This window comes from Diuraphis noxia, unplaced genomic scaffold, assembly GCF_037042655.1.
Source record: "Diuraphis noxia isolate RWA-SAM2 unplaced genomic scaffold, SU_Dnox_SAM2 contig0001, whole genome shotgun sequence".
NCBI classification, from domain to species: domain Eukaryota; kingdom Metazoa; phylum Arthropoda; class Insecta; order Hemiptera; family Aphididae; genus Diuraphis; species Diuraphis noxia.
The window spans coordinates 95,101,593-95,127,324 of NW_028301711.1; the positions used below are offsets into that span (position 1 = coordinate 95,101,593).

Sequence of the window (25,732 nt, forward strand, 5' to 3'; positions counted from 1 at the left end):
TAACATTCATGTCACTACATGAAAGTCAGAATAACCTTTGTATGCTTGTATTCTAAATTTAGCTGTTGTTGATACATTAGATAGTTAAACAAATAGAAACTAAAGGACTTGATCTATTTTGTTTTTCTGCATCAGTAAAAACACTCAAAACACTCAAAATATGTTCTGGACTGCTATAATTATTTAATATCAACGAATTAGTTTGTACCTCATCGTTTACCGATTCTATTATAATGTTATCCGATAACTGATTTTTTAGGCTATAAAAAATGTATGTATGAAAAATACTTTTAATTATAATTTTAGATTCTAAGCGTAGAAATGAAAGTAGTGTTTTTTTCTCTGTCTGTTTTATGAGATGGTATAAATGCTCCAATTTTAGACTTCATAATACTTTATGCTAGAAAAGTGAATTTAGTAGGTTAGAGAAGTTGATTCCTTGTAGTTTTCAAAACATACGGGAAAACAAAAAAAAAATAAAACTGGAAAATTTTATGCAAAACCAATATTTACGGTTATTCGTTTTTAATTTTTTGTTCGAGTTAACTATACCAAAAAACATAATCGGTGTAAAAAAATCCAGTAAAAATGCTGAAACTGAAAATCAAAGAATTATTCCGACTACTAGTCGTGTATGCATACACACAAAGAAAAAGCGGGAAAGTGGATGTCGCTCCGCTATACAGCAGGTTACAAGTGGGTTACTATAACGGATGGTATTAAATTTGAATCCAATGATATAATATCATTGTATAAGAAATACGATTCTGAGCGTAAACAGTCAGTCAGCCTATGATATTACTAAGAAGTATATTTGTTGATATTATTGTGAATAGAGTAATTTATATATTATAACCTATTTACGTGGAACCTTGTTTTAAATTTTCAATCCTTAGCTATATAATTTGAACATTTTATATATTTTTAACTACAATATTTATTAAATTTCTTTAAGAGTTACACCAAAAACCAAAATCGGGTTTGCGTAAAAATTACGGTTTTTCCTTAATTTTTCATTTGTTTTCAACGGTGCTTATGAAAACTACTTGGAAATTTTTACTTTTGACCCCTCAAAAGTACAAACTAGATTCACTTTCCTATCAGAAAATATACTGTTGAAGAAAATCCAAGCATTTTTACTGCCCTAAAAGGTGATGACAGACACAAAAAAAAAAAAAATAAAAAAACACATCACTGTAAAATCAAAATTGCAAGCTCCTTCAATAATTCGCTTAAATAAATTGTGTTTGTTAGTTTGAAAGAAGGGAGATTAAACTATGCCTCCTCGGAGAGATTTTTTGATTGATTAGGTATGTAAACAAATATTTAAGTTTAAAAATATAATTTATTTTTATATTTTTCCTCCATATAAACAAAATAAAGTAATTTAAAAAAAAAAACCATCTAGAAAACACAGCATAAGTCATGATCTGTCTATTAGTGTTAAAATTACGTTTCTGCGGTATTTGTGTATTGTGCAGTGTGTAGAGAGCTGAAGCATGTTTTACACCTTCAATATGTTCGGCGTCCTCTTAACACTCATCATCACAATCTTAAACGTTACGCTGCTACTATACAATATTTTACTATTATTTTTATTTTATTTTATTTTTTATTTTTTGGTCCGATCAAAAATACGATCTTTTAGACATTTCCCCCGATTTTGGACAAGTTTGACAGCAATGGCGCCGGTGGTAGCAACTACCGTAGCTAACCAAAACCATCCTTTTCAAAACGATCCGGGAGCAAGACCATTGACGCTTCTGATAATCATAGACGGCCGTCACGAGATACATCTGCCGATCCAACCGATCACGAGCAGCCAAATGACGCTGCAGACTATTTAACACCGGCTGGGATTAGCTGGCACGGGATCTTAGATTATTACCGTGGAATAACGATCCATAGCCACCGGAATTTAAAGCCACGTGTTCCACCCATCTTCCACCGAGAAACTTAGGTTCCAATCGAGTGACTTTAATAAAATCTGGAGATACTGAAATTACCCTTTTTAGGGCAACCACGACTAATATAGTGATATAGTCCCCCCCCAGACACGCCTGCTTAGGCCATGCTATCCGGGCCGACGCCACTTTTCCAAACGGGCTGGACATGGTAATTCACTCACTAAATTGTAAATACTCCAAGTATTCCCTGTTTTGTACGGGGGTCTCGGATCCACCGTTCGTTTCCACGGTCGGACTGAACTCCAAGACTTCCATCCCCAAAATTTAACTTGTACAAAATTCAATATAGAAACAAACCAAACTGATAACTCAAAATTTACCGAATTTTATTTCGATACATGGCGATTCCTTGTGAACAGTGAGCACTGTTACCTGTTACCTAATCATATTAAATTACAACCATCCGCTCTTTTCTAATCTGAAAATCAACAACTTTTTAATCGGAATCTAACGTTATTGAGGGACGAGATGTTTCATTAAATTAAAATGAACTAAATGTTATTATTGATTTTTAAAATTTAACTTAATTAATAGAAAAGTTAAAACTTCGTCCCAATTCTATATCGATGACTTGCAGTTAATTAAAATTCTGTTTTATGTTACATTATTCATGTATTAATTTTGTTATTTTCAAAGAATGCTTGCAATTTATAAACTGATGGTTTAAAATACATCAACAACAGTGTAATATTTATTTAAATTTTTGATAAAATATTTTATTTAAAAAAAAAACAGATGTAAAAATGTATTCTTTTTAATATTCTATAGCTACACATATTTTGTGTCCTCGTAAATAGTTCTATTTAAAAATCCGTTTAAATTGTTTAAAATAACAAAGAGAAAAACATGATCGAAAAAACTCAACTAAACAACATTTCGGATTTCTCCTTTCACACAACTTAATATTATTATACAAGTTGTTAGAAACAATAATTTGTACAAATTTAACCTACATCGTAACTAGTTTTTCTAATTCTAAATTCTAAATTAAAAACATTTCATAATAATATGAATCCAAAAAGCCGTTAATTTTGTATGGTGATAATAATCGCGCAAATTAACATAATCATACATTCATTATTTTACTATAATCATAATTATAATAATAATAAAATTGTAGATAAACGCCTTTTTTGCTACGACACATGATTTACCAATGTACGTAATGGCGAACTATATTTCATAATATAATATAATTATTACAATAAAAGATGAATAGCAAAATTAATATTTGTATGTATACCTACATGAACACTGTTTTATGCGAACTCTAACGATTAAAAGAAACATACTGTCAATATATATATAATATATATTACATATATTATTATATATATGTAATAATATATATATATATATATACTCTGTAAATAGCGATTATTGTTATTTTTAAAATGTATTTTAATTTATAGTACCTAACACTGTTAAGACAAAAAGAGTGCGCGTAATATTAGGCACCTTAGGTACATTTAATAATATAAAACATTTTACCACTAAGGTCAGCGAAAGTTCAATGTGTGAAGGTAAGTAAAATGACGTGCAAACTGCAATGTGCTCGATAAGTGCGAAAAATCACGAAATTGATCAAATTTACACGGCGCTGTATGTGACGATTGAACATTTTTTTAAATAATTAAAATAATTGATAAAACGAAAACAACACCGACACCGACGTAAACGTGATTAACAAATATTTAGTTCTATAGTTTAAAGAATTAGGATCGATACAGAATAAAATAAAAACAAAGAATTCAAATTAAGATATAGACTGCAATATTTGTAATAGTTTAACATCCCCACAGGCACGACCAATTTTACTGCTTCGCAAATTATTTCCGTCTCGTCTTCGATTACTCCATCGATATATTCGCAGATTTATTTATGTAGATACATTACGGCATTATAATTTTGTTAGTATTGGTTTACAAGATCTCGCTGAAGTCATTGTGCAGAGCGACAGTGTACTCGACGATGGCCAACGTCCGTTTGTCTTCCTGTGACTTGCATGACGCCTGTAAATCAAAACTCGATTTTGTATTATCCGTAGAGTTACACAATTTGTATATCCTTATTCCTAAGAAGTTGACAAATATTCAAGAAATGTAGACATGACGTATTACTATTACTAGTACTAACAAAAATATATTATAATATATTATATTCAAGGATTGCGAAACCATTGAGAAAACAATATTTTTTTCATTTTAGAAAAATAATGTGCTAGTATTTATCATGATATAATATAAATATAAAGCATAAAATATAATATATTCACAGACAATTTATACCTACATTTGCAAGGCTTTTATGGATTAGTTTCAAAATATGAAATTATAACATGAATTGTTTCAAATTTTAAATACTGCTTTAGTAAATCAACTAAAAATTTTTTTTTAAATATTGTTTTTTCATCACATTTTAAATACTTTAAGGACATAAAGATAGGGGTGAATGTAAGAAAAAAATTTGGAGGGAGTGTACACTAATGTGTTCGCTCCTGAAATGAAAACATAATGCAATATACCTACTTGGATAATTTTTATATTTATCAGACATATAATTTAAAACCTTAACACCCGCATGTGTTGTCTCTGTCTTACAAGTGCTGAATATAATAAATTTTACGCTCATCAGAACACGTGAAGCTGTATTAATTAAACATTTAGAATGAATTGACCTCTTATACAATTAAAAGTAAGATAATTATCTAGACAACCTCATATGCTTTTTATCATTATAATTTTAAGATGTAAAAATTTACAATTTTTAAATACTCATTACTCACTTTAAAATTAAAATATAATAAAAAGCATATGAGGTTGTCTAGAAAATAATGTTACCTCTAAATTTTAAATTAACATAGCTACGCGTGTTCTGCTGAACGTAAGATTTGCTCTCTTACGTACTTGTGAGACGGAAATAACACATGCGGGTATCACGTCTTTTAATAGATTACATTTTTAAATTTTCTATCTGAATTCTGTGAAATAGGTAATAATATTGAAAAAATTAATTATTTTTCCTGGCCACTTTATCATTGAAAACAATTTTAATGTATCAAAAAATTATTTTTACTTTAATCAAACATCATACACTAACATGAAAATGAGGTGGGACTGTGGGAGTAAATTACCTTTAGTCGTTCGTACGACCACGCCTTGTACCGGATGATTACGGTGACCGATTCCGAATCTTCGGAAACTGAATACTTGTCAGTCTGCCAATCGTAAGACGTGTCTGACGGATTCCATCGAGTGCCATTCAGCGCCCACAAACTGGTGTACGGGTCCGATGGACAAGTTGTCAATACGGACATACTAGTCGGACAACCGTTCAGACTGCCTTTACTTATGCTAAAATACGTAAGTAAAAACTGTTATTGATAAATACTTCTATTTATATTATTTCTTTAGTCATATATGGTGCAACGAGTATAACGCCAAACCAAAATCAAATTATTGTTTTGAGTGAGTGGTGGTATTAAGGTTGCCTTCGTTTGAATCTCTATATTATTGTTGTAATAGTTATATTTGTATACGTACATATATAATAAAAATAAAGGCTGACAGACTTGCAGACACTCAACCCCCGAAATGATAATAAAATTAAAAAATTATTTTAAAGATCTATAACACTTATTCTCAACCTTTGGTACGCACGGAAAGCTCATAGGTGATACGAGAACGAAATCTGCCTTTATAAAAATTAATTTACTAACAAAATTCTATACATATAACATAAACGTATACATTATTTATAAGCAAAAAAATGGTCAGGTGGTACGTAAAAATTTTTCAAATTGTGTAGGTGGTACATGACTATAAAAAGGTTGAGAACCGCTGGTCTATAATATTCACTCAAAAAGTCTTACATTGTATTTTACTAATTTTAAATTGTCATCTTTATTTTGTTAGTTTTTTATAGCTTCAGCCGTGCTAGTAGGTATTTAATGCACTACTGTGTAAAAAATTGATCAGCCCCCCCACCCGAAAAAAAATCCTGGCTACGCCGCGCCGATGGCTTGGTGTCAAGAGCCGCATACTACTCACGAGTCTCGTTTTGGTCAACTCTGTTACATATCCCATGGCCTACCAGATCCGTTATATATATAGATAGGTAAATATAATGACGTACAACGTATAAAACACTTAATATAATTTCTATTTTTTACTTCACTTGCCGATAAGACACGCTGATAAAATAGTCGGTAAGTTGTTTGGTGACCGGAAGCTGAAACCCGTACACGAACAGTGACTTATCGCTACATTGTTGGAGTAATTCTGATCGCCCACATTCGTCCGTCACGTTGGTTTCCGCTGTAAAGTTGCTGTAACTCCCATACACACCGATCGTGACGTCCTTATACACGATATCTGAACAATATGCACATTTTGATAAATTAAAAGTTAAAACGGTTTTGTTGTGGAAACGGCCGTAAGGCGGTGTTTACCGTCACATCACACTATAATGTTTCCCCCTCCCCACCAAGGAATTGCCAGAAGAGAGGTTAGGGGTTAAATCTCTTTTCTGTTATCCGGTAAATGTCGTTTTTTGTGTCTTTGATATTACTGATACAATTCATTAACCTATACTTATTTATTATTAGTTATAACATCCCCTCCAATGAAAATTCCTTAGCATTCCACTGCCACCCACGATAACTTTTGAAAAAAATTTATCACATGAATTATTGATTCGCGTTAATAATGATATCCAACTGACAACTACATTATTTTGATTTCTCCTTGCAGTCATTTATAATTGTAACCACGAGATTTAAATGTTATTCAACAATCGCATCGGTATAAAATTAGTTTAATCTACATAGTCTCAGATATAGTCGAATAGGTCGTGAGTGTAGTAGAGTTTTTTTAGATGCGAAGACCGTCCTTCTCTTAGACACCTGACAAAATTATAAAAATTAATATAGTTTCTAAACAGTTTTCCACGGGTTTACGCAATCAAAAATTTTTAATAACAACTACTTGAGTGAACCAGAACTGTGACTGTTAAACAGTTCTTATAATAGATAATACTATTTGTATTTATGAAGAATATTGTGTATTCTCAATAAAAACGTAATTTTATTAGATAACAAAAATTGACGTACCATTGACACGATCGATTTTGACGATAAAACTAATGAATTCATCGTCATTTTTTCCTTCTTCGTTTTTTCTATCCGCGATTTTATTCATTTTGGTTTTGATCTTGTCGTACTATAATCAATGCAAATACCACGTTTAATCATTTAACTATGACCAAACCACAGTCTGAATACGTCAGATGTATGTGTATAAATATAATTCTAGGTCAGTGTTTCCCAAAGGTGGTGTCGCAACAATAACTTGAACATTATAAAATGATTATAAAGTTTTCATACATTTTTATAAATGTTTTTTCAAAATATTTAAATAAAATTATTATTAAAACTATTTTTAAAATGTATATAAAAAAAATAATACAATTATAGTTTGAATGATACAAATAAAATGATACAAATTTATTTTTATAATTATAACTAATAACAATAATATAATATATTAGTATATATATATAAGTATGCCATGACTTATAATAACTAATAATAATGTTTGGGAACCACTGATATAGGAAGAGGAAGCTGAAAATATAAACTACTTCGTATAAATCGTGGCATTGTGAATAATACTACAAGAACATAATTTATTGGTTATTGTACTGACGAGATTGATTTGAAAAAATTTGGGGGGCTTCAGGGTGTTTTGAGGATTAAGTCCTCCTGAGCACCCGATTTACGTCCATGGTCAAATGTTTATAACTAGTGGAGATCGAGAGTTTGGTACCTCATTGATTAAGATATATACGATAATATTATATTTTATCTTCAAAACTGGGAGTGGATTAGCTTAAAACATTATTAACGGTATCTATTAAGGGGATCACCCGAGTTGCGTCCCAAAAAATACAGGACGCAATTCGTGTATTGAAATCAGGGGTTCTAAACATATATAATATGTCATAAATATAATATAAGTCAATCAAAACATTATTTATCAAATATAATAAAAAAGTAAATAAATCAAAATAGAGTATAGTAATTAAAATTATAATATAGGCCATAATATAATAAATAAGTTAATTAATAAATAATAATAATAATGTTGTCGGTAAAAATGGAAGTTAAAAATTAGGTTTATATATATTAGATAAGCTTTTTACAAAATCTAATCTTGTTATTTCATTTTCATGTAATTTTTTGATCTGATTTTCAACAAATAAAATATTGTTTCTGCGCGGTTTCCTATATTGATGTACAGAAATTAGCGAGCTTCTTATTATCATAACACTATCGGTTTGCATTATCTTTAAAACATCTAAAAATGTATAAATATTTGGATGGTAACTATTAAAAAAACTATTAAATTTTTATGAAAAGACTCGCATCCGTTTGTCGTTCGCTGTAAACTTGAACTCTTTTCTGCCAATATTGATGGAGGGAAAAGTGATTCTTCTGAAATATAATTGTTGACTAAATAGTCAGCGAAATCTACAACTTTAGAATCAACTGGTATTATTTCTGATAATTCAAATGAAAAAAAATCACCAACTTCCTCTGGACTCAAAAACAATAATCCAAAAATATATGATAGATAGTAGCCAACTTCTCCATTCAACCCATATTCTCTAGCTAAGCCCAGGTCTTGCATCTTTCGCCACCACGATTGTCCTAGGTGAAACCTGCATCCTTTTATAAGTGATTCTGGCCAAATTTTCTGAATTGCCTTGTGAATAGAAACTTCAAAATCAACATAAATTGTATCGATTTTAAATTCTGGACACACTTTTGAGCATTCTAAATCAATAGCTTTAAATGCTTCAGAATAAGTAATTGTTTGTTTATCTTTTTTTAACAAAAAATATACTGAAGGAACGTAATAATTGTTAAAAAGTCCGTGAACTGTAAATAATTGGCAAAAAAATGTTGTACAATATTCAAAATGCCATCAACATACACTGTTTTAATTTTACTTAAAAACTCTAAATTTGATTTACATGTAAACATTACTATACCTTTAATAGAATCATTGAAAAACAAAAAAGATTCATTTTCGTTTGTAGTACAGTCAATAGCATTTAATCAGTGTTGTGCTTAGATAATTTTTTTGTATCTAGATATAGATAAGATATATGAACTCAAAATATATCTAGATAGAGATAGATAATGATAAATTAAAATATATCTAGATATAGATACAGATAAAATCAATTTTATCTAGATGAAAATGAGATGATTTTTTATAAATTTTATTCTTAAAACATGATTTTGTTAAATTTAATTTTTTATATTAGGTTTGTAGAAAATATTAATACAATTATGAGTTATAACTAGGGTTAGGATGTTTATGACTTTTGCATATTTTTTCTTTTAGTCGTGCACTTTGCAGACTAAGTTATAAAGTTGTTTTGTGCGACATAGAATCAGATACATTCAATTTTATTTTGCATATTTTTGCATAGTAAGGGATTTTTATGAATAAATGCATATTTTGAAAAAATGTTTAAATAAATGCATATTTGGCCAAAAAAATAGTAAATAAATGCATATTTCACCAAAAAATAACTTAAATACAATATAAACCTAAATAAAAACCTATAAGTAGGCACAGTCAGTTTCACATTTAACGAAAATTAGAAAATAAGAAACCCGTAGTATATAATTAACTTATCTTTATTACTTACTTAATTAAATATTAATTTACTGTGAGTACCTGTTTTTAATTTCAAAATATCATATTTTTATACATTTGTATTTAAGTTTTAAGTTATAAAAAAAGTTGTAAATTAATTTAAAATACATTTCGGATTAGAAATCGGATTATTTTTAAGGTCATATTTTGATATTTATTGTGCATATTTGCATGCATTTTTTAGTGTTTTTAAGGTCATAAACATCCTAACCCTAGTTATAACTAGAGTGACTTGATAATGTCAATCTTTATCAAGTCATTCTAGTTATAACTATTTATCTGAATACTCAATTGTGATGGTATGATACTTTTTCCAGGAAATGACTAATAATAAATGAAATATTTATAACTTGCAGTGGTTAATTAATAAAGGTTGTTGGCGAATGGTGAGTGGACTGAGTGGAGCTGGTGGTTTATTCAGTTATTCTTATTAGTTACTGGCATTTTTAGTTACTCCCAGTTCTATCGTCTATCAAGTTATTCTTAGACCTTCGACTTGAATTATTTAATATTATTATATAAAGCTTATCTATTATTGTCGTCAATCGTCGATTGACGATCGACGATCAACGATATAATTATTATCTATTATTAATTTCTTAAATGTGGTGCACATTAGCGACAAATGACAATAATAATTCTAGGTACCTAAATATATACGTATAATTCATTATATATATAATGCGAGTATATTACACAATTTTAAAAATAATATTAGAAAATATTATATTTGTATATTTTTCAGACTACGTCTCGTGAACAATCTAGATAAATTAATTTAGATTACGAAGTTTTCTATCTTAGATGACAGGTAGATACCAATTGTGTAATTTATCTAAATAAAATAAAATATACGATTGTTTTATCTAGATAAGGTATCTAGATAAATTTATCTAACTAAATTTAGCTATTGCACAACACTGCATTTAATGCTGAGTACACAGTTAAAATATTTGTTGGCAATTTTGGTAGCTGTTCACTGCGAGCTCGATATAAATAATTTTTTATATAGCGGATATCGGTAATTTTTAATGTATTTTTAACACTGACATCAATACTTTCTTTTAAATTTCGATGCATTAGTTTAGCTGGTCTTTCATATAACTCTTGTGTACCTTTTCGTTTAAGTGAGTTACTTACAATTTGCCGCTTTATAATTGCTTCAGATAGTGCATCGTGGTTGTGGGCAGTGTCACTCACATTAAGTAAAACATGATCATTCTCGTTAATTTTTAAATATGCTTTACACGTTTTCACCGTACATTTCCAACGTTGAGTATTATTAGCCAAACATTTATGGAAACAGAACTTATAATTATCAATTATTTTCAAATTCTTTTGTTTTTCACTTAATATAGTAATATTTTGCACTTCAATTCTAAATAATATATAAAAACTAAACAGTTATAACAGCTCACGTAGGTATACGAAAAACTAAAAACCAAGTAAGAACGAAGACTGAACTTCAGTAAAAGATGTACTAAACACAACAATATTATTAATAGATACTGTACCTACCTAATCAAATATTTTATATCAGCTTGGTAAATCCATTAAATACCTACCGACGTGATATTATCTTAATTTCGATAAGATACCATTATTACTATATACTATACTAGTAATTGGATTTTATGAATACAATATATCTATACGGAAATTGCAACAAAGTTGTAAAAATCCCAAAATTTGCTTAAAAACTAAAACTTTTAGATTTGAACTTCTGCTCACATAAAATGTATTTAAAAAATATACCTTGGAGAACCCCTGAAAACGAAATGAAAATTCTACTACCTATCAAATATGTGGGACGCAATTCGTGTATACCTTTTGAACGGGACGTAATTAAGGTGCCCCGCTATTAGGTATTGGGTCAGCAATGAACAATGGAGTAATCGTTAACCATTTTTGAGGGTAGTGAGTGACTATAATATAGGAAGTAAAAAATTATAGATGGAAATATAATTGGCAATCTGCTTTCTAGGCGTTTTACAAAACGTTCGCATATAATATTAATTTTTTATCATTTATTATATATTTATATTATCGTTCAAATATTATCATACTTCACAACTTCTGATGTTGGTTACAAGTCGCCTAAGCCGCATGCAGGTCAAATGTTTGTCTTTGTCAAAAAATCCGTCTATTTCCAACGGTAATTGACCTGTGTCCTTTGGCTGAACGATACTCGCATGTGTCTGCATTAAATTCATATTCAAAGGTTTGATGATACTGTTGGGGAATTTCAAAAAAAAAAAAATAATTAGATTACATAATTGTTTGCATAAAACCTATCTACTTGTAGCTAATAAAATGTATTATAAATAATGATAAAATTTATATGATGTATGATGTATGTATAATTTACAGTCGATTGAATGCAATTTTTAATTTAATAGATATTATTTATTGCTATGTGTACCTAATACCTATAGTTCATGCAAATATGTATAAGCTATTATCGATACAGTCATCGTGTGTATAAGAGATAAAATAATGAAAATATGTAAGAATCTAATACTCACAGCTCATGTTCGCTTGTGAATGTCAGTTGATTTCTGTAGTGATGTTCCATAAAAAATAGTCCAGTTATGAAAACCAAACTGAAAATTATGGTGGTATTATGAAACTATTGAGTTAGATCACATTATGTACTGTTTATATTGAACCAAAAGTCTGCTTACCAACTTGCGATAACTACAGTTAGAGATATAATTGAAATTTGTACAAATTTCCCACAGTTAACATCAATCGAACTCATTGGTTTTAATAATTTACGTTTTTCGACGGTAGCATCATAATCGTCGTGCTTACTAGAATAGGACGTGGCTAAAATGAAAAAAAATAATAAGCAAAACACAAAAACGTCACATACGTAGTATAATAAATTAATAGGCTTCTCCAACGATATCGATATTTTGATTCGAAATCGATATCGCGAACTTTTTTCGGAAATTTAGGTATCGATAATCATAATATATCGTACGATATATCGATAATCGAAATACATTGGGTATTCCGGGTTGAAAATAGGACAGGATAACAGAAAAAAGAATAACAATTATTTTTCCCAGTGACTCATTACTCATTAATCTAATAGTATCATACCTCTGTATCTCAGTCAGTTAGTCCGTGTTTATCGCTTGATAGTTTCGGATGTTCCGGTGTCGTTTGTGATTTGTTAAAATATTTTTTTGTTTTTCTCATTAATATAGTAATTGTCTAAATGTTTTTTACTTTTTAATAATTGTTAATAAATATTAAATAATAATGGCTGATTATAAACTTGTGTCATTAGCTGGTGCGCGGAGTGATGTATGGAAGACATTTGGTTTTAAAGTAGATTCTAGTGGTGTAATAACAAATACTAAAAAAGTTACTTGCCGTAACTGCTCACTGTTAATAGCATACTCCGGTAACACAACAAATCTAAAATCACACTTACAACAATGCACAAAAGGCCCTTCTAAATCCGAAACATCCACAATATAATCATTTTTTACAAGTTCTAAGTCTAAATTGTCACACAATAGTAAACGACACAAAGAGCTAACTAGAGGTCTACTGAACTTTGTTGTTAGAAATGTACGGCCGTATAATGTTATTGAAGGAAAAGGGTTTAGAGCGTTTATGAATTTGGCTGTTCCTGAATATGTTGTCCCTAGTAAGTAGTAACTCAACTATAACAAGACTATCTGATCATATAACTTCACAAGAAAAAATTAACTTTAAAAGCCATCTTCAAAAAATACCTACTATTTGTCTTACAATTGATTACGAGCCGTTAAAATAACCGATAATAACCTTGGTGTTTACATGTCATTGCATTGAAAATTGGAAGTTAAAAAGTAGAGTGTTAGAGACAGCAGTGGCGGATCCAGGGGAGGGGTACAGGGGCACGTGCCCCCCCTGTCCATTTTCTATCAACATTTTTTTTATGTTACTACGAGTATCATATAAATAAAAATACAGTTGTAAATAAAAATAATACTACCTTTTACCTACTAGTAAAATCATTAATATTAGGTACATTTAAACTGATAAAAGGAGTTACAGCTTAGTATCTTATCGATCTCTATTTATAACCATTAGGCCCGGAGCACACGTCTTGCGTTATCTTAACGCGCGACACCGCTGCGACGCAGCGACAACGACGTGGTATAGGTACTTACAATTTAATTTCGTACTGGCCGTACTGCACACAAGCACACAGCACTGTTATAAGTTATAACACTATAATTTTTATAAAATAATAGTGTAATTGTGAAATTGCTACAGACGAAGGGCTACGCTTCAACGCTAAATGTAAGTTTATATTTTTAATTTCATAACAATACAACCAAAACCACCACTATTAAGCTTAGTGTAATTGTGACAAACCATTTATTAACTTATTGAAGTATGTTTTTTTTCACAAGCGCTGATTAATCGCATATTTTTACGTTTATATTTATTGTCTATTGACGCTTATACATCTTATATGTATTCAAGTTTTGGACGACAGGCAGCGTCGTCCATACGGTAAAATATACTAATATATTGGGTAGTTTATTTCTATTTTTTAAAATTAACTGCGTGTACGCTCGTTATTGTCGGCTGCTAATCGTTAATCATACCTATAGAAAACTATCGAGTTATTAATTTAAAAATAGCTTAACCAAATTGTAATTTTCTTTCATACATTCTTTAATAGAACTTTATTTGTATTTTTTAGATTTATTTTTATTTGGGATTAAAACTTATAATACGTATAAATGTGACACGTATAAAATATTTTTACTTATTTACTTATTAATGACTACATATATGTATAAATTATTATTATATGGTATGTGATATTATGTAATCAACATTATTATTATCATTATTATTATTATTACCAATTTTGTTTAAAAATAAGAGTATGTATTATTAATTATATCATCAAAGAATCATTATATAATTTATATGTGCCCCCCCTATCAAAATATCCAAGATCCGCCCCTGAGAGACAGTGAACATTGAAGAGTCTCACACATCATCGAACATTGTGAATAATCTTAATACAATTATTAAGGATTATTGGGAAATTGATAGAAAAGTCTGTGCAATAGTCTGTGACAATGCACCAAATATGACCAAGGCGGTACAAACTTTGGAAGAAGTAAATTTGGTGTTAAAAAGGTGTTCTGCCCATAGCATACAACTGGCTATAAGTTATAGACATCAATCAATTACAGAACTTCTAATGATGCTTCGTAAAATAGTTGGCCATTTTCACAGAAGTGCAGTGGCTCAACGCAGCCTCGAAGAAGAACAAGACCAACTTAAAATTCCTAAGACTAAACTGGTACAAGATTGTGTAACTAGATGGAACTCTACCCATGATATGATGGTGATTATATTTAAAAACCGTGATGCTATTAATAATTGTTTAAGAAGTAACCGTATGACTGAAGAATGGTACATAACAATAAGTCAAAATGAAATTATTGCTGATTTAATAAACATTTTGGAACCATTTAAATCGGCTACTGAAATTCTTGGTTGTGATAATATGTAACGTTATCAATTGTTGGAAGATTATTTAAGAACTTGATAAGTTCTGTTGAATGTATATCAGCAGACAGTGTTATTGCAAATGAAATAAAGTTACTCATTAGCTCTGATCTAAAAAAAAAGACAAAATAAAATGGGAAATATTATACACAAAGCTGCTGCCTTAGATCCACGCTATCGCAGTCTATAATATCTGTCGGAAGAAGAAAATATAAATACATGGGCATTACTGGAACAAGAATTACTACAAAATGAAGCAGATGTGACCTATAATGAAAATATAAAACGGCCATCCACATCGGAGTGCTCTGTGAAAGAAGTAAAAAACGACGTTGATAAGCCTTGTAATAAAGAAAAACAAAAAAGTCACTCTTTACTTGCGGACAGTGATGATGAAGACGACCATGACAAATATGAAGATATAGCAAATAATTGCGTCCAACAGCTGAAACGGTACTAATAGTCTGAAGAAAATGTTCCAAAAAGTATTGACCCCTTAGTTTGGTGGAAATCTAACGAATACAAATTTCCTGTTATTGCCAAGTTGGCAAAAAAGTGTCTAAGCATTGTGGCCACAAGTGTTCCGAGTGAACGACTTTTTAGCAAAGCCGGGCAAGTTGTATCACAAAAAAGAGCTAGATTAATGCCAGAGTAAATGATCTACTATTTCTCAACTCATTCTTGAGGACAGGAGAACCAATTAAAGTGAGTACCTAGTACATACTAATTATTAGTAATAACTAATAAATAATAATTAATAAAAAATAAATAATAATGTAGTAAAAACTAAAAATATTATGTCCATATGCATAGTCGATTTATTGTTAAATTATAATTATTTAAGGTGGGTAGGTACTTATTGAATATTGAATAATATATGTGCAATAAATTAATATTTAATATTTATTATTTAAAAATCCTATTTTTTTTTAAATTAGGATAAAGAATTTAAGTATGAAGAGACCGAAGAGACTATCTAGTTTCTACTAACTAGACTGAAGAAAAATTTAAGATGATGTTAAAAACTAATGTTTATTGTTTTTATATTTTATTACCTATTTTAGAAAGAATAAAAAGGAAAGTTTTTTTTATGAAGCAGCCCCTGTTGATATTTATTATTTAATTAGTGATATTACTTTATGCTAACTGCTAACTGCTAAGTGATAACAGATGTAAATAATAAATTGCTGTACAATGCCAAGACCCAGTAACAAGTAACCACCAACCAACATTCTTATCAAAAAGAACTTTGCTGCTGTATTTTAAGGCTATAATAATTAATAGCCCTTTAATCTTTATAAGCTGAACTGATTTTAATGCCAAAGCTCTTGAATAAAATATTTATTATTTAATATTTTAAAACAATTAATTGTTAACTAATAAAGTAATAACTAATACTTACTGCCTACTAGTTACTACCTAGTACCAATAAAAAGGTACCTAACCTATTTTATTTTTTGAGTAATTTTATTATGATAGTCATAGAGATATCGGAATATCGATATCGATATATCCATACCTTCATTTTTTTTCGATATCGCACAATTCAAAACGATATCGATATTCAAAAATATATCGTTGGAGAAGCCTATTCATTTTATAAAATATAAATCACGCGAGCAAAGGCTAATAAGACTAATAATAACTAATGTTTAATAAATAATAATATATTATCGTGGTTGTGTGATCGCCCCAATCGATATTACTGATGAATACTATTTTTATCAACTGATAATCAACATAAATTTCAAATCAAGTAATTGGTTCATCACACAGACTTCTGTACTAATTAGATAAGTAAATCCTGGTATAAACTGAAGCCGAGTTCCGCCATCTTCTCGATTGGCAAATAGTACCTAATATGCTATATCATATTATCATATATGTATTTTGGTAAATAATTGATATTGTATTGTATTTTATTATTTATAAACTTGTTACCTGTACCAAAAAAAAAAAAAAAAAAATCGATATCGCACAATTCAAAACTATATCGATATTCAAAAATATATCATTGGAGAAGCCTATAAATTAATAATTAAAACATAAACTGTTATTATTCTTTTTCCCGTTACTACTAAGTAAGGATAGTGATTATACAAAAAAGGAAAGGGCATGTCCGAGTTAGGTGTCTTCAAAATCCGTAGAGGCCAATTAAAAGACGAACTAACAAGATTTGTAAGTCATTTGGAAAATGTTGACAAAAATAAAGAAATTAGTCAGACAGAGTTGAAGTGCCGCTGGGAAAAGATGGGAGATATTTGGCAAGAATTTGAGCAAGTCCAAGGTGAAATCGAATTTTTACTAAATTATGAAGAAAACGAAGAAGCGACGACCTACTTCGTTGGAAAGCCTGTTTTAAGGCTCTTTCAATGTGCGAAGACTTAATATACCTACGAAAGAAGAAATGAGGAAAGCGAAAAAAACGGTAAAGTCGACGTTATGGTTAATAATGAAGCAAGTAACATGGTTGCTCCGGTTCCATAAGTGACTACAAATAATGGTAGTGGATCTTGTTGTAATAATTCTAATGCACCAATACAATTATCAGCTATAAGTATACTGGCATTTTCGGGGTGATGGTACAAACAAACGATCGAATAAGCGATGTTCAAAGGTTTTTCCGTTTGCGCGCATCGTTATCGGGTAAAGCGGCTCAAGTCTTCCAAGGCATAGAGACGACCGTCTCCAATTATAGCATTGCTTGGAAAAGTTTGATTGCCAGGTATAATAATAAAAAGGTGCTTATTCAATCGCATACTCAAGGCTTGTATGAGTTATCAGTGATAACCGAAGAATCCAGACAATTGCGTAAATTTATTGATAAATTAAATTGTCATATAAAAGCATTGGAGTCATTGGGGGAAAATCTTGGTGGCTAGGTATCTATGTTAGTTCATTTAATTACTAGCAAATTATATATTATCACCATAAAAGCATAGGAAACAATTGCTCCGAAAAAAGAGATACCACCGATTTAAGTACTAATACAATTTTTGGAAAAATGCTTTAAAATAGTAGACACTGTTGAATCGGTATCACAAATGAGTAAGAAATTCAATAAAAGATATCCCAAGAAGAAAACGTATTTATTCGTGGCTACCAATATGACTGAATGCTACGATTGTAAATTACCACATACTATTTATAAGTGTCTTTCATTTCTAGTATTACCAATACCCGACAGAATAAATAAAGTAATAAGTGCATTAAAGTTGTGCAAAATATGTATACGTTCACACAACGACAAAAAAATGTTCAAAGTGCCATAAAGCCCACAACACGATGCTACATTTCAATTTGACAAAGGAAAGTGAAGAATGGTTATCTTTCCACCTTCCATCTTTCCAAATAATTAAACGCCTGTGGACTAACTTATTCATAAATTTCGTTAATTATAAAGTATACAGATTTTTCACACTTTTATTTGGTATCTTTTGACCAAATATAAAGTACAGGTTTAAAACGACATCATTAAAGAAATTCTTTAAAATGCAAAATTTAAAAATTGGCTTTGAAGTGCAAATACTCCGATAAATACACACTCATTTGTACCAAATAAGTAGCTAAACTCTATAAACAATTTAGAATATCAATATTATAAACGATGAAAAATTGTAAAATCAATACATCAACTAGATACGTAGATATGTTTAACATTAATTGTGTTCATTGTAATATTATTTAACCATAATTATTGGGAATGTAGGAATGTTTTGTTGATATGTTCTATAGTACTTGTGCATCATACAAATGAAAAACAAATAAAAACAGCTCCTAGCTTAATTATTTTCTTCAAACATGATTCATAATTATGATATATATTTGAAAATTGATAGATAATATATAAATATTAACTCAGTTAAAATAACTATAAGCCAACGAGCTGATTAAAAAATAAATCACGCTCTGGTTCTTGCAGCCATTTTATTTGAAATAACATTATATTTAGTAATGCATTTTGATATTACATTATTTCATATGAAAAATTTCTAAAAAATAAAAACATGTTTACGACAACAACCAACTCCCAATGAAAACTCGTATATAATAAAGAAAGAGTTATTTTTATCGTACGGAAATATTAGGTACAACGATAACCAGCTATGTGACGGAGAGAGGACCTGCAGCCGTATCTTGTTGGTTTTCGCCGTTTCACCATCATCTCACAGGAAGGTACATACCACCCCTTCGCAACAATAAGATAATTTCAACTCATGATGGATTGATCAATACTTACTGGTTAAATCCGATAGCGCTATACCCGAATGATTGTCTGCTAAAAGCAAACAACGCTTGTGGTCCTGTTCCAATTCACTTATTCTAGCTTCCAAATGGCTGGTAATTTTGCTCAACTCTTTTACGGCTCCGACATTCTCCATGAAGATCCGATCCTGCGTGTGAAAAATGTATGTTTAATGTAATATGTTTTAATATCAATGGATTGCGTTTAATAATATATACGAGTAAATAAAATAGGTCCAAAGATGTTACCAGAAATCTTTTTAAAAGTATACTAAACCGCCAAGTGTCTGACCATGAATATTTGATAACTTAATGATTTTTTGGAAAAATATTGACGGCTTTAAGAAAAATTAAAATTCATTTTTGTCTTAAGACCTGTACCAAAATAATGAATTAAATAAGTTGACAGAAAATATGTCTTGAAGTTATCCAGATGGTTCGTCCCATTATTTCTGGTGCAGCCATCATAATTTCAAAGTCAACCAATTCAGACGAGTTTTGAACTTTACGACATTTCAGTCAGTAAGACCGAAAGGACCTATTCCGCGCTAACGAGTTATTTTTAACCATAGTGCAAATACTACACGCTCAAGTGATTCGCGATTTAAAAAAAGGTTACTGCTATTTCAGACGATGTCATTTCATATACCTACGTTTGTCTCATACAATTATATTTTAACATTTGAATTATGATTTAAAAAAGTGTCATTCATTTTACTTTTGAGTTCTGACCTACCTTGTATAAGTGCCATATCAATTTAATAAAGTTCAAAAATTATAATAATGTATTCAAAATACTACGTAATTAATTATACATTATTAAGATACATTTTTATTCAATAGTCACTATTATTATGAGTAAGTTGTCGTCCGTAAATAAATGTCCGATAAAATAACAATATTGCCAATATTGTGAAATAAAATAAACATAGGAAACAATAATTAATATTGCATACAAAAATACGACTGTATGTTAATAATTTAAAAACAATTAAGGATCCAATAGTGAAACTTTTTAATACATAAAATTCTTTAAAATCTATATGCAAATAGTTATGTTTAAATGTATCTTAAGATTGGAAAAATAAGGACCTCCCTAGACTATACCCAATGGAAATTCCTATGCCATATAAAAACAAAATTATGTTATCTAATCGACTATAGCGCACTTTGTTCACGACCAAAAAGTCGTCATACACAATTCCGTTGGGCAGCGCTATGCCGCCGGCGTTGGTGACGGCTTCTGGCAGAACTGCTTGCACTTCCTGTGCTATGATCCCGGTGTCAGCTTCCTTCAAAGATAACCCAAACAATGATGAAAATTCCGGCTTATAGCTAAAATGAACAACGTTAATTTTCTGCACGTTCCGCAACTGCTCACTTGTGTCGCACTATTTTAAAAATATATAAATAATTTATTATAAAATTAATATGGTTATAGCTAGGATCCAACTAAATGATATAAACTGCACAAGAGCAATGAACTTTTTCTTCTTTTAATTTTAAAATGAGTACTTGCTTATATACATTTAATTATTGTATTACTAATATATAACTCATCTTAAAATACAATTATGAAGTAAAATCCCTGATGGTCTATATTCCTCACTAAAAATTTGAGACGAAATTATTCGTTTCATTACAATATGGATTGTGATAAAAATACGGTATCATTTATTCTACCTGTTCTTTAAATAATTGTATATTTTAATATATTATCTTAAGTTTTTGAAGGTGATTTTTACAAAATATTTTCATGACACAGTACATTTTTTAACCAACAGTAATGCTGAACTCAGTTTTTATTGGTAGGCAAAGTACAAAAATGAATAACCCAGAGACACCTAACCAAATCACGTCAGTTTTTGATATTCAGGAATATTTATATTTGTTTCTTCTTATATGGATTATTTTTATACATCACAATCATATCCTACCTCCATCCACAACCACCCAACGACCCACCCATCCACTTTCAAAGGTCGGACAGTTGCCTTACCTAAACATATGGGCGCCATTGTTAACCAATTGCAAACTCTAATGTTACATAAACAATCCTAAAATGTGAAATTGTTTGGCAAATTGCATTTATTGATGAATACCCATTTTTTTCTTTTAAATTAAGACGTTAACAGTAAAACACTTAATCATAGTTGCTTTCGTGTAAGACTTAAATTTATCAAGAAATATCAATTTAACTAATAAATGTACCTTAAATAATAAATTTATATATAAATTCGTTTAAAAGTATTAGATAATACTAGCTGAACCCATGCACTTCGTAGCCCGTTAAAAATTCTACCTCTTATATGGTTCATACTGTGTGTTAAATTCATTTCATGTGATGATACTAACAGTATATTTTTATACATAATGATAGATAGCGGTTAAAATATATTATAATCTTACAACGATATTCAATTTCAAATATCATTATGTAATTTTCTTCGTTTTATCAATATAATTGACAAATATTTAGGCATATCACTTTCTGACTTAGTCTGTCTTCTGCCTATATGTCTAATAAAATTCTGTACCAAATTTTGTCGCAATCTGTCCAGCTGTTTAAGAATGTATATACTATATAGGACAAACAGATATATAAATAGGTATCTATCTATATAGCTATATCTCCATATATGTATGATGTATGTTTATCATTTTTTTAAATGCTTTATAATATAATATATTATGCATAATTTATACGTTTTTCCAATAATCACGCTTGGATAAATATTGCAATTATACTTCCATCAAATTTCGTCGCAATCAGTCCACCAATTAGAATTGGAATGCATAAAAGATAAACAGACGGAAATCCATTTTTATTTATTTTATTTTCATATGAATTGCTCACTAAACATACTAACGTTTGTGATTTATTAATTAGATTAATTAAATAGAAAACTTTTAGTTATTCTTTACTTGAATTAAGCAGCGGTGTAGATCAAATTACAACACTCAGAAAAAAACTAGTGTTGGTTTTAATTATTGAGTATCATTAATTTGTAGCATTAAAATTGGTTTAAAAGTAATTAGAAATTTCATAAAAACCATGAGAATATTATTAATTTAAGTATATTTACTTTGATTGTATTATAAAAATATCCCATTGAATTAATGTTTAATAATCAATTATATTCCAAAAAAATAATTAAAATAATTATATTCAAGTATTTAAATCATAATCACCTACAAATGTTTTATAATAAAATCAATAATAATATAGAGACAATTTTTATGACATATTTTCATTATTTTTGAACTTTTGTAAGTTAATTAAACTCATGTCAAATCAGATTAGAACTAATGATAAAAATCCATAAATGTCATCAATTTAATTAATTTAATTTACTTGATTTAATGAAAAAATATATTTTGTTTAATTATTTCAGATAAAAAGTTTATCATCATTTTTATTAGATGATTTACTTGAAGTTAATATAAATAAATGTTTATACATTATTTCTATGATGTTATTGGTATAGAACCAATGATTTTATCTTTAATTCAATTATTTTTGTATAAAAATAGAATTATTGTCCCATTTGCCCCGCGGTCCGCGCATTCACGTTATCAGCATAGTCGATTTTTCAGCATTCGCCATCATTCAGCAATTGATCGCCATTTATTAATATAGTGATTTTGTGAAACACGAAGTTATGCGTTTATTTAATTCGTATTAATTCAATACTGCAATTTATTTCATTACTGAAGTTTCGAAATCGGTAAGTACATCATATTGGTATACCTATATACTTATTTTATACTATTAGGTCTTAGGTAATTTAATATTTAAACAATGCTTGGAAGGAAAACGCGTTTAAAGAAACTCGTTTCAATGATTTTGTAATATTATTGACAATGTTTACAAAATGTCGAGTCAGTCACGGCGGTCTTATAGGCCTTAATTTGTATGAAATTAATTAATTAAACATTTTAGAAACAAATCAACAACCTAATTTATTGAACAATTTGTTGCTATAAATTATATCAATATTTAATACAGTTTAAAAATTATACATAAAATGTACTCTATATTTAGGAACTAGGAAAGAAACTAGTTCCTTTCTTTAAGCTAGGAACGAGAAACGATTTAGTTCCTTATTAATAAGATGAACGTGAACTTGAATTCATTACTTTTTTAATGGAACTTTCCAAGCACTGTATTTAGAATAGTTACTTGTGTATTATGTATAGATATATATAAATATAATATATAGTATATGTCTACTGTCTAACCTAATATAGAGTATACCGAATTATGGCAGACCAGCTGCTGCAGGTGACAGACTCAACAAATGTTTTTATACTAAATTCGCCTATTGACATGATTGGCGATGATGATGAAAATTTGATGAGTAATACATTTAATGAAAATACTGGCATTTTATTGGATACATTAATTCAATTGAAAGGGGATTGTTTTTTTAATATATTTGTTGGTAGGTACCTATTGAATGATATTTTAATTATTAGTTAAATGCGCACTATATAGTAAATTTGTGTTCAGCAGTACCCCCTAACTTGTTTTGTTAACTAATATTTGAATCAATTTACCAATTATTTAATTAAAGTTAAGAATATGTGTTTTTACGTTGAAATTTTTATGCAAGTTATGATAACTTTAAGCTTGATAATTATTGGTAAATTCACTCTAATACTAAAGCTAAAAGTTTGAATCAGCAAACTAACCATCTGACACTCTTCTTTTATTTTTTTTTCCAAATTAAATTTAAATGTAATATTGTCATTTAAATTATAAAAATAACTTATCTAATAAATAATACTATAGGTAGTAGTTACTAAATTATTTTATTAGTTAGTATTTAGTACCTATATGTATATATTTAGTTCCTATATATATTTTATTTCTATAATAATAATAAACAAAATTATATAGGCTTATCTATACATCAATATATATTATATAAAACTGGAACTAATATTTTTGTTTAGATCATGGAATAACAATAGAAAGCTTAAAGTACATGACAGAAAACCATTTGAATTTAATTTGTCCATTAGATAATTTAGGCGACAGAATCATTTTTGAACATCACTTACGCATATGGCAAAACAAAATAGTTGTAAGTTAAACTATTAAAGCCATTATATTGAATTTGAGATTAATAAATGATATAATATTAAAATTATTTTGAATTATATTATTTATTTTGTCTTGCAATTTTGGTAGCATGACCATTTAGATTCTACAGATAATTCGACTGCACCGTCTGAGTCTTCATCAGTATCAGAATTGGTCCACCAAGATTGCAGCGATGATTTGATAAAGGAACATGTAAGTTCATATTTAAATTTAAAAAAACATAAAAATACTATTTATAGTAATTTAAATTTAAAAATTTTAGTGTAGTTTAAGTGGCTAAACAGTTAGCTACTTAAGATATTAATTTACCAGTATAATATGATTATAAATTAGGTATGTTTACAATTATTAAGATTGCAAAATTAACATTGATAATTATAGATTAATATTGAAGACATTTTAAGAAATTCTGGGAAAGGTAATTTGATATTGGCATATTATAAAAATCACAACAAATTAACAGATGGGTTTAGGAAGTCATTGGCAGATATAGTAATAGAATACCTAATACAACATAAAATAAATGCATCACCCAAATCACTTGAACACATTGCTAATATAATAGTTAAACTTTTTAAATCTGAAATTAAGGTTTGTGAATAATATTTAAATTAAATATATTTAATATTAAAACTAAATATTCATATTATTGTTATAGTATTTCTACAATTTTCATAATTTTTGTATTATAGGAAACATATTATTTGAACGTCAATAAACAAAAACCAAAAGGGTTATTGTATCAGAAGTACCACAATACAATAAGCAAATTACGAAAGCATGACCTATGGCCCAAGAAAATTTTTAATTCAAAAGTTGTGTCTTCCACTAGCACTTCTAATGATTTACACCATAATATCTCATTGCCTCTTGAAGTTGAAGGTTAAAAACAAAATCTTATTTGTTTGTTCAGCTTTTTTAAATTTAAATTTATTACCTTACAGACCAGAATTTACTGCATATTAAAAGATGGCTCCAATACAATGTTGAACCTTTAGAAGAAGTTTTGATGAAATGGCAAGAAACAGTCCTTATCCGTAGACAATTTCTTATAAATACTGATACAAAAATTAACCATATATTAGATGACTGGCCTCTATATAAACAGTCATTTGGACATAACTTGGTATAAGATTAATATA

At 28.9% G+C, this 25,732-nt stretch overlaps 2 protein-coding genes across 5 annotated transcripts in view; one reads left to right on the plus strand and one right to left on the minus strand.

Moving 5' to 3' along the window:
* Positions 1–2,705: 2,705 nt before the first annotated feature.
* LOC107167597 (uncharacterized) overlaps positions 2,706–25,732 on the minus strand; it is a 49,106-nt gene continuing 26,079 nt past the window's right edge. For all 4 annotated transcript variants that reach the window (XM_089217990.1, XM_089217989.1, XM_089217991.1 and 1 more), the window contains exons 13-21: positions 20,650–20,871; positions 19,476–19,629; positions 12,382–12,526; positions 12,223–12,300; positions 11,764–11,929; positions 7,078–7,186; positions 6,148–6,340; positions 5,101–5,320; positions 2,706–3,979 (exon numbers count right to left, since the gene is read on the minus strand). In XM_089217990.1, the coding sequence (XP_089074116.1) occupies positions 3,890–3,979; positions 5,101–5,320; positions 6,148–6,340; positions 7,078–7,186; positions 11,764–11,929; positions 12,223–12,300; positions 12,382–12,526; positions 19,476–19,629; positions 20,650–20,871 (1,377 nt within the window). In that variant the 3' untranslated portion in view covers positions 2,706–3,889. The remainder of the gene's footprint in view (positions 3,980–5,100; positions 5,321–6,147; positions 6,341–7,077; positions 7,187–11,763; positions 11,930–12,222; positions 12,301–12,381; positions 12,527–19,475; positions 19,630–20,649; positions 20,872–25,732) is intronic.
* On the plus strand, positions 23,656–25,722 carry LOC149062528 (uncharacterized). The gene is made up of 5 exons (XM_089221891.1): positions 23,656–23,925; positions 24,440–24,570; positions 24,678–24,782; positions 25,283–25,472; positions 25,535–25,722. The coding sequence occupies exons 1-5, from the start codon at positions 23,745–23,747 to the stop codon at positions 25,720–25,722; spliced, it is 795 nt and encodes a 264-aa protein (XP_089078017.1). The 5' UTR covers positions 23,656–23,744.